The 21,447-nt window shown below is 41.3% G+C and overlaps 1 protein-coding gene across 3 annotated transcripts in view; it reads left to right on the forward strand.

Annotated features, from left to right (window-relative positions):
* The window catches only part of LOC122556038 (mucin-4-like), a 39,229-nt gene extending 33,873 nt beyond the window's left edge, over window positions 1-5,356 (forward strand). For all 3 annotated transcript variants that reach the window (XM_043702423.1, XM_043702425.1, XM_043702424.1), the window contains 3 exons: window positions 880-917; window positions 1,315-1,421; window positions 4,609-5,356. In XM_043702423.1, coding sequence (XP_043558358.1) covers window positions 880-917; window positions 1,315-1,421; window positions 4,609-4,665 — 202 coding nt within the window. In that variant the 3' untranslated portion in view covers window positions 4,666-5,356. The remainder of the gene's footprint in view (window positions 1-879; window positions 918-1,314; window positions 1,422-4,608) is intronic.
* The last annotated feature ends 16,091 nt before the right edge of the window (window positions 5,357-21,447 follow it).

The raw sequence follows: 21,447 nt of genomic DNA on the forward strand, positions 1-21,447 counted from the left end.
GAATTAAAGCTACCAAACTATCTGAATTGTAATTCAAACTGTTCAAAAGCATATCTGAATGAAGAATTGAATTTTGTACACATTTATATTTATTTGAAGCTGAAAATGCCATGATGTAAGAGTCCACTATATTCTCCAAAATAATTTCAGTGCGTAGGATGTAAAAATCCTGGCCCAGGTCAAGGGAAAATCTGCAGTCAGGAAGCCAGAAAGTAATGCCATGCAGATTGTATCCATTTTCCACTCTTGACTTCAGCCATTTTCTTGAGGTGGAGGCATGTCCCATTCCCCTACTCTATGGAAAAGGGGCATGCCTATAAATATTATCTGGTTGCCCCCAACATTTTTGTTCTTTACAACTTATGGAGAGTATTGTAGAACTTGGGTCAATGGAAATCTGTTAAGATATCCCAAATATTTGGAAGGGCAAGTTGATACATTGGGAGATGTGGTGGTTGGGGGGGTGGTGGGGATGGGGTTTGGGGGATGGTGTAGGCAGCGAACTTCTTTCAGAGTTCACTTGCTCCATAAGGAGAAGAAAGTACAAAGTGAACAGAGTCTCTCTGGGTTCCCCTTCATTGACAGTTCAGATTAAGTGCTGCAGACACACCTTTGCAACAACCTGCTTCTTGTTGAACCCATGGCTGAAATTTGAGATGAGGTCTCCAGCCTGTGTCAGGGGTGTCTACAGAAAGGATTCACCTCCAAAGATCTTTTTCATCACATTGTCAACAATCAATGGAAATTAAAGTTTTTAAATCTTAAGGTTAAATTGAAAATAATCTTTTATATCCCTAATAGTTATTAATACTCCAAAGTCAGATTAGTTATATGTTCCTTTTTGTACCATTTAAACAACTCAAATTTATTTTTTTACAGCTTTAGGGGTACAACATTCTCATTCCAAAGCAATCCACGTGAGTGATATCATTATAATCTTTTATATTTACACCTCAGGCTGTCTCTATTTGTCATCATGTATAACTCATCTGTAGCTGTTGCATTTTATACATATATATGTATATGGATTATATATAATTTTGTTTAACATGGTCCAATTCCACTAGCTAACGTATGTTAGCATTTTTACGAGTGTTGTCAGCAACATTGACATAATATGTGATTCTGTTACTCATGAAACCCATTGAACATGTCTCTGTAATTCTCGGTTGTTCTTTTCAGTGTTATGTGCATACTATTAAAATAACAAGTAATGTATCATTCTTTTTATCTTGGTGCTTGATATTATGTAACTGCTCACTGAAAAATTAATTCAACATTGCAAACATGTAATTAATTTACGTTCCATTTCAGTATCTTCCAAGTTGCAAAATACACGTATCTTGCCTTCTTTGGATGATAACAATCTGCAGCCTGTGTCCTGGACTCCAAATTTTGATCATGTCAATCCAACTGCAGAGGTATTAAAAACACTGCTATGTTACAATAACAATCAGCAATGCTTCTCAAAGTGATGTGCATGACATATATCTATAATGCTACAGGTATTCTTTCATGGCAGAATTAGTTGAAGTGCTTTTAAATCCTTGTACAGGAATATTTTCATTCAAAGACTAACATCAGAAACCGCAGCACTGACGTTCCCCTTCATTATGACAGAACATGCACGAGCACTGTGTTCGAGGTTTTTGTGCTTCACGTGTTGTCCAAATCTAACGTATAGAAATGATGCTGCATTAACATTTGCAAAAGAACTGCTGTCCTAATTGTTCCGGTCTTCACTATCTTACCACACATCTTTATGGCTCCACTTTTTTTTTTAAACCATTCCTTTTCTCTTTCTCTCATGCGGACCATGTATACAAAATCTACAGGAATCTGTCACTTGAGAATGGTTTTAAAACAATGTGGTGCTAGCTATTTAGTAGAGATGAATATATCATTAATTGATATCAATAAGTCATATATTTTTGTTTATGATTCTGAAAATATTGGGGAATTCTTGAAATAGGGCATTAATCCCCTTTGCCACTCTTTGAGATTCCCCTTTCCTACATGTCTCTCAGTTCCAAACTCCTGTCTGTTCTAATGGTCATTGAAGGATATCATGGTGATAAAGAACAAAGAAAATTTACAGCCCAGGAACAGGCCCTTCGGCCCTCCAAGCCTGAGCCTCTTTCCTAATGAAGGGCTTTTGCCCGAAATGTCGATTTCCATGCTCCTCGGATGCTGCCTGAACTGCTGCGTTTTTCCAGCACCAACCTAATCCCAATCCAAATGTACTGTCTAAACCTGTCGGTCAATTCCTAAGCACCTGTATCCCTCTGCTCCCCACCTACTCATGCATCTGTCCAGACGCATCTTAAATGAATCTACCATGCCTATCTCTACCACCTCTGCTGGCAACGCATTCCAAATGCCCACCACTCTAAATTGCTAAAATTACACTGTCTATCTGCCATTGGAATTCTCAGCTTTCTCTATATCTCCCAACTACCTCTGTACCCTGAGATTTTATAAGAGAACCATGGAACTAGGAGTGGCCTCTTACTGATGTGAAAACTTAGAAAAATCAGATAACAGAAGGCCAGGCACAATGTCAGACCAAGACCATAGGAAGTTCAGAAGCATAAGTTGAGGGACTTCATAAAGCAAATTAAATTGCCAGCAATATAAAACAAACTCATAGTCACTCATTAATCTACAGCCCACTATGCCTATTATTCTTTCCATTAAAGTTCATAGAATGGTATAGAAATGTAGTTTTTAGACTCAATGAACATTTTATTTGATTTTAAATTTCTGAAAATTGCCACTCCTGCTGATTCTTTCCTCGTCTGTTTTGTGTCTTGTTTCTGAATTCATTTCTCTGTCTGTCTCTGAGATTGGCTGACCTTTCTTTGTCTGATATACTGCAGCTCTTTCACAGCACCAAGAGGTCCTAGCACCGCATTTTCCTTGCAATGTCCTTCATCTAGCATTTTAAAGTCTGACTCTGTGTCAAAGAAATTCCCTCTTGCTTTCCAAGTCTCTTAAAAATGTATCTTTTACTAATTTACATCACTATTTGCATGTTTTCTCAGTTCATGCAATTTCAGTTTCAAACCTACTCCATTACCCTACTATTCACCTGCTCCATACATGTTCTTACCTTTTCTTCCACCCCAGCTGTCGTTCTCTCACTTTCACACATACATAAGACAGTATTGCACTGCTTGCAATTGTGGGATTCTGAAAAGCAGTGCTTCCTTTCGGGTGACCAGGTAATGTTTGGATGTAGATGAAAGTGAGGACTGCAGATGTTGGAGATCAGAGTCAAGATTGGAGTGGTGCTGGAAAAGCACAGCAGGTCAGGCAGCATCCGAGGAGCAGGAAAATCGACATTTCGGGCAGAAGCCCTGTAACCCACCTTTCTCAGTTAAACAGTGAATTGATGCATTTTCTATAAATTTTTTCAACTGATAAAATTATTTTTAGTTTTTGAAATATTGGCAGAGTCCAATGTTATGGCATTCTATATTCTCTGCATAATTTAGAAAAACATTCTGTGACCTCTCCCTTTGTTATTTTGGTAAAAATATTTAAAATTATGCTGTCTGTTAACTGACTCTCTGACTATCTGATTCTATTCTCATGAATCAAATGCTGTTTTTTTTCCTTGTTTCAGTACAAGTAAAGTTTCTTCGACACCCACATGTCTTTGATATCTTCCCCAACATGATACACTCAGAACAAGACAGAGTTATAATTGTGGTCTAATCAATGATTTGTACAAACATAGAATAGCATCTTGGTTTTTTTGCCCAATGCCTCCATTTACTTACCACAAGAACCTGTATACAATATTGATTGCATTTACAACATAAGTGCTGACTACTGAATGTTTATTCATTTCAATCATATTAATTAATATCCACAAAGATAGATATAAACAGAAAACTCCAATCTCAATATAATATATAAACCTATGTACGGCATTTGCAAGATGTGTATACTGGCAAGATCATTTTATTATTTTAACCACAATATTTGACATATGATCCTTCTGAGCAAAGTTTCCAAAGGGTAATGTTCCCAGTCTTTAACTATTGATTCAGTTTGGAGTTAGGGATATATTGAAATCTTAGATACATAGTCAGAAGGAGGTCTTAAGGTGCAATGGTAGCATTATAGCTTTCCTGCCTCTAAGCCAGCAGCTTTGGGTTCAAGACCCAATCCAGATCATGATGGCCAAGGAAAGTGGGCTGGTAGTGTGACCAACCAGGTTGTGTGTTAACATGAAATCCTTCCAATATATTATAAATGCTCGTGGTAAGAGCAGGAGAGATTCCTGATCAGCCAGATGATGGAGCAAAATTTGAGTCCCCACTGTCATTATTTGTAGCTCCTGATGATAAAATACATGAAACATATTACCAAGTTAACTTGAACAATATGAGCAGATAATTGGCAGGATTGCCATTATGGATCAGATTGATGCCAAGACGACAGGATTCAATCTCTGTTCCAATTGGGATGGATTTGGGACTACCTCCTTTCCCTGTCTATGGTGGAGATTGTACCACTGTGGATCAGACTTTCTTTCACTTAAAGAACTGAAAAAGTAGTAAACTATTTATCATGTCTAATAACTATTATTTTTTTAAGGTAAAAATTGCAAGACCATCAATCAAGAAAAGTGGCACTGACTCAGAAATACCATAAAACCATCAACATGTTACTGAGGAACTTATCGAAGATCATGGAAAATGACACACTGGTATAAAGGAGTTATTGCACAAAGACTGCACTATCAGGATATGGGTTTATTATATAAGCATACTTGAATATGTTTTCAATTACCTATACTCTAAGTCTAAAAGAGGCAGTCGGTAAAATCTATAAAAGCTCATATGAATTAAAGGGTGTGTTTCATTCTTGGTGTCTAAATATTTTACTTATAATAAACCCTAATGTTTACAGTTACTTTCCTTTCATCACTTTATAAGAGATTTCAGTAGGTGCCTGCTGTTGAGAATATTATCATAATAATATATAATTCCTCATTTTTACTTCCAAATTGAATTTACAAATCATGATTGCAATAATCTTTAAAATATACTATATAAATCATGTCAGAGCATTATTTTTATAATGTTTATATTCCTATATTTGATAAGAAAATTGTTCATCAAATTGCACATGTACTATTATTATATTAGAATGTGATTTTTGTGGCAAAATACAGTCTAAATATCTAAGGGCCCTGGTGAAGGGTAATACAATTTACCTCTAGTGAATAGAGCTAGTAGAGTCATGTATGTATTCTAATCTAAAGCAGATTATTTAAATAATCTATACAAAAGATATATAAGAATTTCAGAAATTCAAATAAAACAAATAATTCATCTAAAAAGTGGTAGAATGTTTTTATTCACTTATAACGCAGACAACACTTGCTATGCTATATCCCTGGTCAACCAGGTTGATAAGATTAATCACATAGCACAGCGCAGGAGTATTGGGTGCATCAGTCCTTAGGAGTGGTACACTCATTTTGAAGAGGGAAGAGTGCATAAAGTCCAGTGGGTGGCCCCATCCCCCGCGCTGCTCACCCCCAACCAACCTGAATTTTTACCAAGATGGTATCAGGCAACCTAACCATTTTTGAAACCTTTTGGCAATGTTAAGTTGCAAATTAATGGTCCTTAAGAGTCTTGTCCTGCTGACTCTGGTATTTTCCCCATGGTGGGGTGATCCTATCCAGTATATCAAGCCCCAAGGTATTTTTTACTTTTGGTCCCAAAGTATGTTTTTATTAAGAAAGGTCTGCTATAGGGGAAAGGAAGAAATCTATGGCTGCAAATTCAGTGACTGTCTGGCAAAGTCCTACGCAAAACATGTGGAATGTTGTAAAGTCTTGGAAACCTCAAACTGGGAGCAAGTTAACAAAGAAGAGAAATGAGGAGGCTGACTAACCAACCACCCCACCCCCAACTCTGGAATAAAGCTATCTCTCATAAATATGTCCTTTTATACAAAACAGAAATCTACAAAGAAAGGGTCAAAAATTACTCAAGGACTAGTTCATAGAATATCATAGAATCTCTCCAGTGCACTAGTTCATAGATATCATAGAATCTCTCCAGTGTGGAAACAGGCCATGTAGCCCAAGAGGTCCACACCGATGCTCCAAAGATAAACTCACACAGGCCCATTCCCCTACGCCAGTACCCTACATTTATCCCTGACTAATGCACCTAACCCACACATCCCTGAACACTATGGGCAACTTAGCATGGTCAATTCATCTAACCTGTACATCTTGGACTGTGGGATGAAACCGGAGCACCCAGAGGAAACCCATGCATACATGGGTAGAATGTGCAAACTCCACACAGACAGATGCCTGAGGCTGGAATCAAATCCAAGTCCCTGGAGCCGTGAGGCAAGTTTGATTTGGATCATTTAATTGGGTTGAAGGATGACAACTACTGACCCCACCAAACAGCTCCATCCCCTCACCTCGTCCTGAAGGCAGAGTGCTTGGCATGCAAGCAGCCTGGAGAACAAACCCTTTCAGGATGCTTCTAAGCTTCTGGAGAAACTAAGGAATATATTTCTAAAGGAGATGCAGGAGCTTAGGGACCAATGGTCATTGAAATTGGCAGGGCAGGTAGAGAAATAATAAAGCAAACAGGGTCTTCAGCTTTGTTACAGGGGCATTGAGTACAAGAGCAAGGAGGCAATGTTGAACATGTACAAAATACTTATTGGACTTCAGCTGGAATACTGTGCACAGTTGCAATCACATTATAAGAAATTTGACAGAAACAAGGGTCAGTTAGCTCAGTTGGCTGGATTTCTGGTTTGCAAAGAGATATCAACAGCATGGATTCAAATCCAGCTAAGATTATCGTGAAGGACTATTCTTCTCAACATCTTCCACTGCCTGAGGCATGGTGACCCTGAGGTTAAATCTCCATGAGTTATCTCTCTAATGAGTGTAGTCCTATGGTCTGGTAAGACTACAGTGACTTTACTATCGGAAAGACGTGAATGCATTGGAAACTGTACAGAGACAGCCTACAAGAACTTTTTCAGGAATGAGAAACTTCAGTTATCTTGACAGATGTTGGCGATAAGGGTGGCACGGTGACATAGTGGTTAGCACTGCTGCCTCACAGCGCCAGGAACCTGGGTTTGATTCCTGCCTTGTGTGACTGTCTGTACGGAGTCTGCACATTCTGCGTGGGTTTCCTCCGGGTGCTCCAGTTTCCTCCCACAATCCAAAGGCCATGTAAATTGGCCATGCTAAATTCTAGATTAGAGTGGTGCTGGAAAAGCGCAGCATCCAAGGTGCAGGAAAATCACTGTTTTGGGCAAAAGCCCTTCATCAGGGATCATGCTAAATTGCATATAGTGCTAAATGCATTAGTCAGAGGTAATTATAGAGTAGGGGAATGGGTCTGGGTGGTTAATTCTTCAGAGGGTCAGTGTGGACTTGTTGGGCCAAATGGCCTATTTCCATACTGTAGAGAATCTAATCACTAATCACATGTTGATCGAGTTTCACAAAATCTTGACTGGGATGGATAGAGTAGCGGGGAGAGGTTGTTTCTGCTCATAAAAGAATAAAAGAACAAGAGGGCATAGATTTAATGTAGTGTGCAAATTATACGAAGGGTGATTTGAGGGGGAGAAACCTTTGCCACACAGCAAGTCATTAGGATACATGATGGACTGCCTGGAAATGTGGTGGGGACAGATTCAATTGAGGCATTTGAGGATGATTATTTAATAGAAATGGTGTGCAGAATATTGGGAAATGGCAGGGGATTGGCACTATGGAATAGAACCAGTACAGGTATGATGGGCTGAACCATAACAATTCTGTGGTTCTCCGTGATTCTGGGAGTGGAGGAAGGGGGTCCCTCATATAAAGTTGCTCAGTACCTGACATAGGGTATTGCCACAGAATGAGGGAGGGTTCTCTCTGCAAGACACAATCCGCTATCTTTACTGTTGACAATTGTTCTCCTATGTCCCCACCCATTGACACCTTTCCACCATCACTTACTTGTGACTAGGATTCATTGGTGATTGTGATGCTCACTTTTCTGGTTGCATTACTGAGGAATGGCAGCACGGTGGCTCAGTGGTTAGCATTGCTGCCTCACAACACCAGGGTCCTAGGCTCGATCCCAGACTTGGGTGACTGTGTGAAATTTGCACATTCTCCATGTATGGGTTTCCTCTGGATGCTCTGGTTTCCTCCCACAGTCCAAAGATGTGCAGGTCAGGTGAACAAGCCATGCTAAATTGCCCATAGTGTTAGGTGCATTAGTCAGAGGGAAATGGGTCTGGGTGGGTTACTCTCTGGAGGGTTAGTGTGAACTTGTTGGGCCAAAAGGACTGTTTCCACACTGTAGGGAATCTAATCTAATCAATGTAGGGCTGTCAGCCTCGAATTGATCGAATTGTTTTTGCAAAACTACTGCATGTCCTGTGTCTTAATTTCTAAAAATATTATTCAATACTACTCACAATCCTTTAAAATTTACTGATGTACTGTATTGCTAATTCCAAACACTTTCAGCATTTTTTGCAGTTCAATATATCAGAATTTCACAATTCAAAATAAAGTTTTATGTAAGTTATTCCAACAGACTTCAATATAACCACGTTGTGTCTTTGTTTGACTGTGAAAAACCACTATACTTCTAACACAATGCTTTAGCCCTTTGATTTGTTTATGCTTTGTTTACAACGCTCCATCCAAAACCCATTTCCTGTCCCAAGCATGGAATTCAGTTCTCACAATAATAGATGTTATACACACGCTATTATACAAGTAATATTATTCATACCTTACTGTACTCAACTTTAGGATGTTTCTATGGACACTTCCCTAATTCTATCATAATAATCCGCAAATGAATAATTAACTTGCCATACAGTATGCGGAAACAATTTATTTATTGATGAAAAGAAAACTGTTATCAAAACATTTTTTTTTAATCCTGCATTGATGAACACAGGATTTGTTCTGACAACATTCTTTTCACCAAAGGTCAAGATCCAAACAGTTTGCTTGGCAACATCAGACAATAGTGCTACATAATGACACCAACAAAACCTCTAGTCAAAAAGCAAATGCAAATTGTTCCCAAATTAACTATTGAGTGACAATCAAAGTTCTGTACAATTTGTTTTCTGTCCCAATACGTGAAGCTGTTAAGCATGATTCAAAACACACCTAAGTCATAACATTTTGCCATGAATGTCTGAAATGGTAAAAGCGAAGCAAAATTCTGTCTGTCATCAATTTTTCGAACAATATCGCAGCATCCGTGAATTGAAGTGGCATATTGATTAACATATTATCCATAGAGTTACATTGGAATTGGATTGTCAAAGCACAATTTAACAGCAACAACAAAATTTTGTAAGGTGCACTGAGGAGTGTAATGAGATAAATATTGACACTGAGTCAAGGGAAGAGAGTTAGATTTTTAAGTATTGTCTGAAAGAAGTGAAGTGATGTGGGGATGGAAGATCTGAATTTAGGGCTTAAATGTTGAAGGTTCAACATGACTTTTGGCTGAAGAATATTGGGGGTCGACACGAGACCAGAACTGGAGGAATGCAGAGATCTAAGTTCACAGAGATGAAGAACACAATGACAGGTCATGAATTCATTATTGTAGGTAATAGGATGAATGAGGACACTATATGTTTCATACCTGATAAAGAATGAGATCAACAGTTCAGTGTCTTTTCCATATCATAAGTGGATGTTGCAATGCTCTGGGGATGGATTTGCAGACAGGGTGCCTGAATTGAGGTCCACATCATGACCACCATTACTATTGCCTAGACACTCTGCTACCCTGTAGCATTGTTAGAAACTCATCCAACCTTGGAACAATAAAGGTCCTTGTGACTAATTAATGGCCAGTTAAAGATCGTCACACTTGAGTTTTATCTGTGGCAAAAGATGTCCATGATAAGTGTGCAGTCCTGAAGATTTTACTGGGTAGGGTCGTGGGCCAGTCAACATCAGGGGTGAGGAGTTGAAAAATGTGGTGCTGGAAAAACACAACAGGCCAGGCAGCATCCGAGGAGCAGGAGAATCGACGTTTCGGGCATAAGCCCTTCTTCACGAATTCCTGAAGAAGGGCTTATGCCCAAAATGTCGATTCTCCTTCTCCTCGGATGCTGCCTGGCCTGTTGTGTTTTTCCAGCACCATATTTTTCAACTCTGGTACTCCAGCATCTGCAGTCCTCACTTTCTCCTAGTTGATCAAGGGTGAGGAGCCTCTTTTACTAACCCCCCTTTGTCTGATAGAAGTTACCTCCCCTGTCAAATCTTCCCACTTCTGCCTTTCCTCTCACTCTGTACATTCCATTCCAATCTCAACCCCTCTTTGCCAAGAAGGTCTGGGTGCCTTCGCGGCATGCTATCCTCAGCAATTCCAAAAGTGGCATCCCTAACATTGGAACTGTTTCAACGATAGAGCTGCTGATCACCTGAAATAGTTGAGCGCACACTGAAGCCTCAAGACAATTAATGGCTCAATAGCTTAGATCAGGCTGGGTGTGACATTCAACGCATTTCTTTTTAAGCAATTATATCAAGGTGAACCTTCACTTTGTCTTAGGCTTACACATAAATTACTTAGCAGTAATACTGCACGGTGTATATTGAGCAATAGTTATAGTACATTTTTCGTAACATTAAAGGTGAAAAATATCATATTCACTACTGGAGCTCAGTTAGCTCAGTTGATTGACTGGCTGATGTGTGATGTGGAGTATACTAACAGCATGGGTTCAGTTCCGATGCTGGCTAGATTACCAGGAAGGTGCTGCCTTCTCAATCTTGTCCCTTGACTGACATGTTGTGACCCTCTGGTTAGACTGCCACTAGCTATCTCTCTCTCTAAGGAGAAAGCAGCCCTATTGATTTCTGGGACAATGTCAACTTTACCTTTTAATAAAGCTAAAACTCTGATTTAATTTGCTTAATTTAGTTACAACTGTATACATCTTATAACATTGTCATGCTATCTCACCACAGTCAGAGAATACAGTCAAGATATCAGATTTGTGTCCAACATGGAGCTAGTCATCAAAGCCAGAGAGTGAGATGGTGTAAGATGGCAGAAGCTCCATGAATTCTGGCCTTGATATCTTGGGCTGAACTGACCAACTAAATGCTATAGGAGCCTATGTAGAGATGAGTGCTAGTCCCTCAGGGCCTAATGTTCAACCAAAGGAAAGTCGACTTTTTGGGCATAAGCCCTTCATCAGGAATGTGGAGAGGGAAGGGGGATGAGAGATAAATAGGAGGGTGGGAGTAGGGCTGGGGGCAAATTAGGTGGGAATGTGATTGATGGATGTAGGTGGGAGTAATTGTTACATTTGTTATCCATCCCTAATTGCCCTTGAAAAGATAGACCCATGGCAGTCCTTCGGATAAAGGTAAACTCATAAGGCCTTTAGGTTAGGAGCTCCATGATTTTGATCCAATGACATTGAAAGAATGCTAATAAAGTTCCAAGTTTGGATGATGTAGGGTTAGAAGCAGAACTTGCAGGTGAGAGAGTTTCCATGCATCTGCTGTCCTTGCCCTTCTGGATGATACAGGTGATTGATTTGGAAAGTGCTGTCAAAGGAGCCTTGATGAATTTTTGCACTGCATTCTATAATGATACATACTGCTGTCTCTGTACATCAATGGTAGAGGGAGTGAATGATGAATTGCGCTGCTTTGTTTACATGGTGTTGAACTTCTTGACTGTTATTGGAGCTGCACTCATCCAGGAAAATAGGAGCATTTGATCATACTCCTGACTTCTGTCTTATAAATGGTAGCGAGGCTTTGGAGAGACAGGAATGAGTTACTCACCACTAAATCCTCCGCTTCTAACTTGCTCTTGTAGCTATAGTAATTACATGACTGGCCCAATTCAATTTCTGTGCAATTGTCACACCACAGAGGCTGAGAGGGGCTTTCAGCAACGGGAATGATTTGAAATGCTATGGTTAGATTCTATGTTGTTGGAGAGAGTTATTGCCTGGCATTTGGGTGGCACAGATGCCACTTGCCATTCATCATCCCAAGCCTGAATGTGTTGTCCAGGTTTGCTGCACATGGACATGGTCTGTTTCATGGAGACACAGATGGTGCTGAACATTGTGCAATCATCAGCAAACATCCCCACTTCTGACTTTATGATGGGAGGAATTTCATTGATGTAACAGCTAAAGATGGTTGGGCTTGGGACATACCCTGAGGAACTCCTACAATGATGTCTGTGGCCAAGATGATTGATTTCTAACAGCCACAAACATCATTACTTAAGGGACAAATGACTCCAACCAGTGGGAAGCTTTCCCTCCAATTCCTATTGACTGTAGTTATGTTAGGGCTCCTTAAGGCCATACATGGTCAATTCTGCGTCATGTCAAGGGCACTCATCCTCACTTCTCCATTTGAATTCAGCTCCTATGTCCATGTTTGGACCAAGGCTGCTTGGGCTTCTGTCAGCCAAACTGAGATTTAGTGAGCACTTACTGTCACTGACTCCTTTCATCACTTTGCCAATGATGTGAGAGTATGCCAATGATGCAGCAATTAGGTTAGATATATCCTGTATTTGGAGGGCAAGCATCTACATTGCCAGGTAGATGCTGTGTAATGTAACTGTAATGAAGCTGTCTGGCCAGAGGTATGACTTGTCCTGGAGCATATGTGTAAAGGACCGTGACCAAAATGTTGTCAGGGCCCAAATGCTTTTTCAGTATCAAATGCCTTCAGCCATTTCTTAATGCCAGGTAGAATAAAGCAAATTGACTGAAAGCTGGCATCTGTGGTGCTGGGGGACCCCTGAGAAGGTCAAGATAGATTGTCTACTTGGCATGTCTTGCACAAAATTGTTGGAATTGCTTCAGCTTTACCTATTGCACTGATGTGCTGGACCTCCGCATTACTGAGGCTGGGGATATTTGAAGAGGTTATTCAATATCCAATTGTCCACCATCCTCACCAATCCCAGTCTTTTCTAATCCAAGTTGATGAACCTGCATATTCAGAGAGAGAGTGAGTGAAGCTGGAGAAATGTGAACCTAGGTCAGTCTCAACCTGTGTTATTTCTCTTAAATTGATATTGCTCCTCCCACTTCCACAGAAATGCATCCAGTTTTCTGTCTATTTTTGAGTGACCATCAGCAGTCCCATGGGAGATGATTAAACTGGTCAAATCACTGGAATACATGCATGTCACACATTACACCTATTTTAATCAGTTTTAGAATCATTTTCTTTTATAAAGCATTTACCACCTATTTCAGGCGCATTTCTGGATGTCTAATCATTTGACCACATAAGACACATGTCAACCCTAATTAATAAAATGCAACTTTTGATGCTCAAAAATGGGTGAAATAATCTTTAATTTCTTCCCCATAATTTTTCATAATTATATACATAATATACATTGCAGTATTGATGCTCCATGGGATTGTTCAGCTGCAAAACAGTGGAATACATAGATTGAACATCTTACCTAAAAATTAGTACTGCAGAGTTCCCTCAATATTGCACTGAAGTGCCAGATTAGATTATATATTTGAACCAACAAATTACTGACCCAGGACATGTAAACAACCAGATTGTATGTTTAAAAGCATATCTAGTCCATGCAGAATTTCTACCCAATTTAGCCTGATTCCAGTCCCACAGCACAAGATTGGTTAGAGTCCTAGAGATATACAGCATGGTAACAAACACTTTGGTCCAACCAGTCCATGCCGACCAGATATCCCAACCCAATCTAGTCCTACCTGCCAGCACACAGTCCATATCCCTCCAAACCCTTCCTATTCATATACCCACCTTTTAAATGTTGCAATTGTACTGGCCTGCACCACATCCTCTGGCAGCTCATTCCATACACATACCACCCTCTGCATGGAAAAGTTGCCCCTTGGGTCTCTTTTATATCTTTCTGCTCTCACCCTAAACATATCCCCTCTTGTTCTGGACTCCCCTACCCTAGGGAATAGACTTTGTTTATTTATCCTATCCATGCCCCTCATGATTTTTAAAACCTCTATAAGGTCACCCCTCAGCTTCCGACACTCCAGGGAAAACAGCCCCACCCTATTCAACATCTCCCTATCGTTCAAATCCTCCAACCCTGGCAATATCATTGTAAATCTCTTCTGAACCCTTTCAAGTTTCACAACATCCTTCTGATAGGAAGAAGACCAGAATTGCACACAATATTCCAAAAAGTGGCCTAACCAATGTCCTGTACAGCCGCAACATGACCTCCCAACTTCTCCTTCTTAGTCTTCTCGTGTCAACAATGAATGGGAAACAAAGTAGCCATGTATCCATACAGCTAGTATTTAAAATAGTAATTTAGATATGATCTTACATTTAGAAGTACTAAAAAATCAGTTCCAAACCCCGTGCAATTGGCAAAAACATTATTATCACAACAATTGGATTCAAATAGTTATGTTATATGTTGCAAAATTGATAGGATTTTACTGAAAATTCACAGTGACTAGTATTAGGGTAGCAGAAATGCTGAGATCACAATGCAGTGCTCTGTATTAAGCAAGAATAAGATATATGTTTGTGATCATGAAGCCTGGCAACTAATATCAATTTTATATAATTCAATACTCAATGGGAGAGAAATTCATTTTGTCATGCAAACATTGTACTAATAAGACAAGTGTCCCAGTAACTAAAGTATAATTATGGAGGTGGTAATGCCTTTGAACTCTTGGGGGAGGGATATACAAGAAATCAAATTAGCTTCAACAGAAATGAAACTGAAAAAGAACGTCCAGGCTAAATTTTTGGGAGGATATGTAACCAGCACTCCCTCTAATTACTTTGTCAGTAACACAGACATTCAGCTTTTGAATGCTGCAATGGCTTTCAGAAATGAAAGCCAATATGTTAGCATGTCAACTGGTGTGTACAGAACCCCTGAGCACCTGAATACCAGGGCAATTTAGAGGGAACATTGTTTTGTAATCGTATTTTCACACTCCTATTCTATAACTCTATTTAATTCCTAGCCCCCAGAGACAAAATTAAATTTCATTTCTGATGCATTCACTCTCATGCCAAGCCTGTCTGGAAATGGGCCATAATCAGCCCTGGGGCTTTGGTCACTAATGGTCAGGAAACTTGTTTGGGGCTAAGAATTAAATAGTGTTGTACAACGGGAATGTAAAAAAGTGGTTTTAAACAACGTTCCCTCTAAATTACACTGGTATACAGGATATCCATGCTGCAAAAAAATTAGAGGGAGTGTAGGTTACATAGAAACACAGAACATAAGTGCAGAAGTAGGCCATTCGGCCCTTTGAGCCTGCACCACAAATGCTTCTTCTCTGGCAGCCCTTCGAGACTGAGATTACCTTTTTCCACTCCAGACTTGTGGGTATTGCAGTGACTGAATAGTCCAATGCTTGGTCCACACACACTACCATAGGTGGAGGGAGCTGGTGTATGAAGAGACACATGGGTGGGATGCTTCAGAATCTCAACCTGAGCTACAAATCTTCTCAAAACTCACTAGGAACAGCTCTGTTGATCCTGCAAAGTCGTACTTACTGATATCTAGGGGCTAGTACCAAAATTGGGAGAGCTGTCTCTCGGACTAGTTAAGCAACAGCCTGACATAGTCATACTCACTAAATCATACCTTATAGATAATATCCCATCCACCATCATCACCATCCCTGGATATGCCCTGTCTCACCGGCAGGACAGATTCAGTAGAGGTGCCGGCACAGTGGTATACAGTCAGTCATGGCGTCCAGAGTAAATGTTGAGGAGTTGCTCTGAGAGTCCTCAACATTTACTCTGGACGCCATGAAATTTCATGGCTTCAGGTCAAACACAGGCAAGGAAAACCTCCTGCTGATTACCACGTACAATCCTCCCTCAACTGAGGAATTGGTTGAACAACACTTGGAGGATGCACTGAGAATGGAAATGGCACAAAATGTACTCTGGGGGATTTTAATGTGCACCACCAAGAGTAACTTGGCAGCAGTACTTCTGATCGAGCTGGTCAGGTCCCAAAGGATATAGGCTGGGACTGAAGCAGGTGGTGAGGGAAAAACATACTTGACCTCATCCTTATCAATCTGCCAGCTACAGATCCACCTGTCCATGACAGTATCAGTAAGAATGACCATTGCACAGTCCTTGTGGGGATGAAGTCCCATCTTCACATTGAGAATAACTTACATTATGCTGTGTGGCACGAAGTGGGACAGACTTCAAATAGATCAGGCAGGCCAAAACTGGGCATTTATGATGCGCTGCGGGCCATCAACAGCAGCAGAATTATACTCCAGCACAATCTGTAGCTTCTTGGACCGGCATAACCCCCACTCAACTATTACCATTGAGTGAGAGGATCAACACTAGTTCAATGGGAACTGCAGGAGAGCATGTCAGGAACAGCAACAGGCATACCTGAAAATGAGGTGGCAACCTGGTGAAGCTACCAAACAGGACTACTTACCAAACAGCATGAACAAGTGACAGACCAAGCTAAGCAATCCCTCAGCCAATGGATCAGGTCTAAGCACTGCAGCCCTATCGTATCTAGTCACGAATGGTGGTGGACGATTAAACAGCTTTACTGGAGGAGAAGGCTCCACAAGTATCCCTATCCTTGATGATGGAAGAGCCCAGCGCATCAGTGCAGAAGATAAGGCTGAAGTTTTCACAGTAATCTTCAGCCAGATGTGCTAAGTGGGTGATCCATCTCAGCCTCCTCCAGTGGTCCCCAGCAATACAGATACCAATCTTCAGCCACTTCAATTTACTCCATGTGATATCAAGAAATGGTTGTAGATATTGGATACCGCCAAGGCTACAAGCCCTGACAACATTCTGGTAATAGTACTAAAGACTTTGTGCTACCAACTTGCCACTCCTCTAGCCAAACTGTTCCAGTACAGTTACAACACTGACATCCATTGACCATGAGGAAAATTGCCCAAATTTGTCCTGTACATAAAAAAGCAGGACAGCAAGTGAACAGCCACCGCTTTGGGGGTTTTCTACAGACCACCTAATAGCAATAGAGAGATTGAAGATCTCATAGGCGGGCAGATTCTGGAAAAATGCAAAAGTAGCAGGGTTGTTGTTATGGGTGATTTCAACTTTCCCAATATCGACTGGAACCTCCCAAGTGCCGATGGTTTGGATGGAGCTGTTTTAGTCAGGAGGGTTTCCTTACTCAGTATGTAGACAGACTGACGGGGGTAAGAGGCCATTTTGGATTTGGTGCTCGGAAACGAGCCAGGACAGGTGTCAGATCTCGCAGTGGGAGAGCATTTGGTGAAAGTGATCACAATTGCCTCACATTTAGCATAGCCTTGGAGAGTGAAAGGAGCAGTTACCGAGGGAAGATATTTAATTGGGGAAAAAGAAATTATGACGCAATCAGACAGGAGTTGGGAAGTACAGACTGGGAGCAATTGTTCCACAGAAAGGGCACAGCAGACATGTGAAGACTATTTAAGGAGTAGTTGTTGCAATTGATGTTGCAATTTGTTCCTCTGAGACAGGTAAGAAGGGGTAAGATTAAGGAACCTTGGATGACGAGAACAGAGGAATTTCTCGTCAAAAGGAATAAGGCAGCTTACGCAAGGTGGAGGAAGCAAGGATCTAGCACAGCTTTAGAGGATTACAGGCTTACTAGGAAGGAGCTCAGAAATGGACTGAAGAGAGCCAGGAGGTGGCACGAGTAAGGTTTGGCAAGAAGGATTAGGGAGAACTCAAAGGCATTTTACTCATACGTGAGGAATAAGAGAATGATCAAGGAGAAGATAGGGCTGATCAGGAATAGCAGAGGGAACTTGTGCGTGGAGACTGAGGAGATAGGGGAAGCCCTAAATGAGTTTTTTGCTTGGGTTTTCACCAAGGAAAGGTAACTTGTTGTAAATGAAAACTTGGAGGAGCTGGGATACAGGCTTGACCAGATCAAGATTGAACAAGTTGATGTGCTGGAAATTTTGGAAAACATTAAGGTTGATAAGTCCCCAGGGCCAGACCAGATTTATCCTAGACTGCTCCAGGAAGCGAGAAAGGAGGTTGCTAAGCCACTGGCAAGGATATTTGCCTCCTCACTCTCCACGGGAGTCGTACCGGGGGATTGGAAGGAGGCGAATGTTGTTCCTCTTTTCAAGAAATAGGGAAATCCCTGGCAGTTACAGACCAGTCAGTCTTATGTCTGTGGTCAGCAAGATTTAGGAAATAATTCTGAGGGATAGGAATTATGACTATTTGGCAAAGCATAGTGTGATTAAAGGCAGTCAGCTTGGCTTTGTGAGGTGCAGATCATGCCTCACAACTCTTATTGAGTTCTTTGAGGAGGTGTCAAGACAGTTTGACAACGGTCGAGCAGTGGATGTGGTGTATATAGATTTCAGCAAGGTATTTGATAGGGTTCCCCATGGTAGGCTCATTCATAAAATCAGGAAGAATGGGATACAGGGAGATTTAGCTATCTGGATTTAGAATTGACTGGCTGACAGAAGGCAGAGAGTGATTGTAGATGGAAAGTATTCTGCCTCGAGGACAGTGTTGAGTGGAGTCCCGCAGGGCTCTGTTCTTGGACCTCTGCTCTTTGTAGTTTTTATAAAAGATTTGGATGAGGAGGTTGAGGGGTGGGTTAGTAAAGTTGCAGATGGCACAAAGGTTGGAGGTGTTGTCGATAGTATAGAGGGCTACTGCAGGCTGCAGCGCAACATAGACAGGATGCAGACTGGGCTGAGAAATGGCAGATGGAGTTCAACCTGGATAAATGCGAAGTGATGCATTTTGGAAGGTCGAACTCAAATGCTGAATATAGGATTAAAGACAGTATTCTTGGCAGTGTGGAGGAACAGAGGGATCTGGGTGTGCAAGTATATAGATCCCTCAATGTTGCCACCCAAATGGATAGGGTTGTTAAGAAAGCATATGGTGTTTTGGCTTTCATTAACAGAGGGATCGAGTTTAAGAGCCGCAAGGTTTTGCTACAGCTCTACAAGTCCCTGTGAGACCACACTTGGAATATTGTGTCCAGTTCTGGTCACCTACTATAAGAAAGATACAGAGGCTTTGGAGAGGGTGCAAAGAAGGTTTACCAGGATGCTGCCTGGACTGGAGAGCTTGCCTTATGAAGAAAGGTTGAATAAGCTCGGACTTTTCTCTCTGGAGAGAAGGAGGAAGAGAGGAGACCTGATCGAGGTGTACAAAATAATGAGAGGAATAGATAGAGTCAATAGCCAGAGACTTTTCCCCAGGGAAGGATTGACTGATACGAGAAGTCATAGTTTAAAGATATTAGGAAGAAGGTATAAAGGAGACATCAGAGGTAGGTTCTTTATGCAGAGTGTTGTGAATGCATGGAATGCGTTGCCAGCAGTGGTGGAAGCAGAGTCATTGGGGATATTTAAGCAACTGCTGGACATGCACAGGATAGCAGAGTTGAGGGGTGTGTAGGTTAAGTTGCTATATTTTACATTAGGATTAAATCTTGGCACAACATCGTGGGCCAAAGGGTTACTAAATCCAACACAGCCAATTACTGCCCAATCAAGGGTACTCTTGATCATCAGTAAAGTGATGGAAGGTGTCATGAACAGTGCTATCAAGCAGCACCTACCCATCAAAACCTGCTCAGTGATGTCCAGTTTGGCTCTGCCAAGGCCATTCAGCTCCTGATCTCATTAAAGCCTTGGACAAAGGAACTGAATTCCAAAGATGAGGTGAGAGTGACAGCCCTTGACATCAAGACTGTGTTCGACTAAATCTGGCATGACAAAGCCCTGGCAAAACTGGAATCAATGGGAATCTGGGAGCAAACTCTCCAGTGATTAGAGCCATACCTGACATATAGGAAGATGGTCGTTGTTGTTGGAGGTCAGTCAACTCCATTCCTGGACACTTCAGCATAGTGTCCTAGGTCCAACCATCTTTAGCTGCTTCATCAATAACATTCCCTACATCATATGGTCAGAAGTGGGAATGTTCGCCGATGATTGCACAATGTTCAGCACCATTCATGACGCCTCAGATACTGAAGCATTCCATGTCCAAATGCAATGAGATCTGGACAATGTCCAGGCTTGGTCTGACAAGTAGCAAGTAACATTTATGCCACACAAATGCCAGGCAGTGGCTACAATAGCAGGTCAGAGATTAAGAATACTGCGGTGAGTAACTCACCTCCTGACTCCCCAAAGCCTCTCCACCATCTACAAAGCACAATTCAGGAATATGATGGAATACTCCCCACTTGCCTAGATGAGTGCAGCTTCAATAACACTCAAGAAGCTTGAGACCATTCAAAACAAAGCGGTCCACTTGATTTGGCACCACATCCACAAGAATCCACTCCCTCCATCACCTCAATAGCAGCAGTCTGTACTATCTACAAGATGCACTGCAGAAACTCATCAAAGATCCATAGACAGCATAGTCCAAACCCACAACCACTTCCATCTGGAAGAACAAGGGTAGCCATTATATGGGAGCACCACCACCTTCACATTCCCCTCAAAGCCACTCACCATACTGACTTGGGAATATATCATCATTTCCTCACTGACACTGGGTCAAAATCCTGGAATTCCTTCCCTAATAGCATTGTGAGTCAACCCACAGCAGGCGAACTGCAGTGGTTCAAGAAGACAGCTCATCACCACCTTCTCAAAGGCAGCTAGGGGCAGAGAATAAATGTTGGCTTACTAGTGATGATCACTTCCCACAAAATAAATACATTTTAAAAACAAGTCCAGGGTGTCTAGTCATTAAATATCAGGGAACTTATTGGGGATTTGGCAGCTGAGTCCTGAGTCCTGGGGAAAGGGGGAACCTCAATCTGGGGATGGACTTCGTTGTCCTGGGTTGCTCAAGAAGTCATGATAGTGAAAGGGCAACTAGAGATTAAAGGATGGAATCTCATAACAGGTGTGGCTAGGGAGTTTCACTTGTGGATATTCACACAAGTTGCAGTAAATCTTGCCTCTATAAAGGAAGGGTATTGGCTCAACAAGGGAATAGGTATTGATAAAATCATGGGCTTTAATGGTGAAGTGGGGACATTTTAAGCTATCTTAAAAGGGATTGCCTGAAATGAGGGAATGCTGTAAGGTCATCATGGCTACAAAGATATCAACATAAAAGGGAATATGAAGATTGGAGGGGGAGCAGTTTAGGGTGAGGGGTGTGGAGGAAATGGAGTTGGGAGGCTTTGTGCATCCCAGGTGGAACCTGTACATCATAACACTGAAATAATGTTGGAATCTCGCTTTTCTGAGTTCTGAGGAAAGGCCACTCAACCCAAAGCATTAAATCTCCACAGATGCTGCCAGTTCTGCTGAGCTTTTCCAGAAATTGGATTGAAATACAATTGTGCAATGACTAAGCAAGCTGGCACCATGTACAAACTGGGGACTGAG

The sequence above is a fragment of the Chiloscyllium plagiosum genome, chromosome 13 (genome assembly GCF_004010195.1).
Source record: "Chiloscyllium plagiosum isolate BGI_BamShark_2017 chromosome 13, ASM401019v2, whole genome shotgun sequence".
NCBI classification, from domain to species: Eukaryota; Metazoa; Chordata; class Chondrichthyes; order Orectolobiformes; family Hemiscylliidae; genus Chiloscyllium; species Chiloscyllium plagiosum.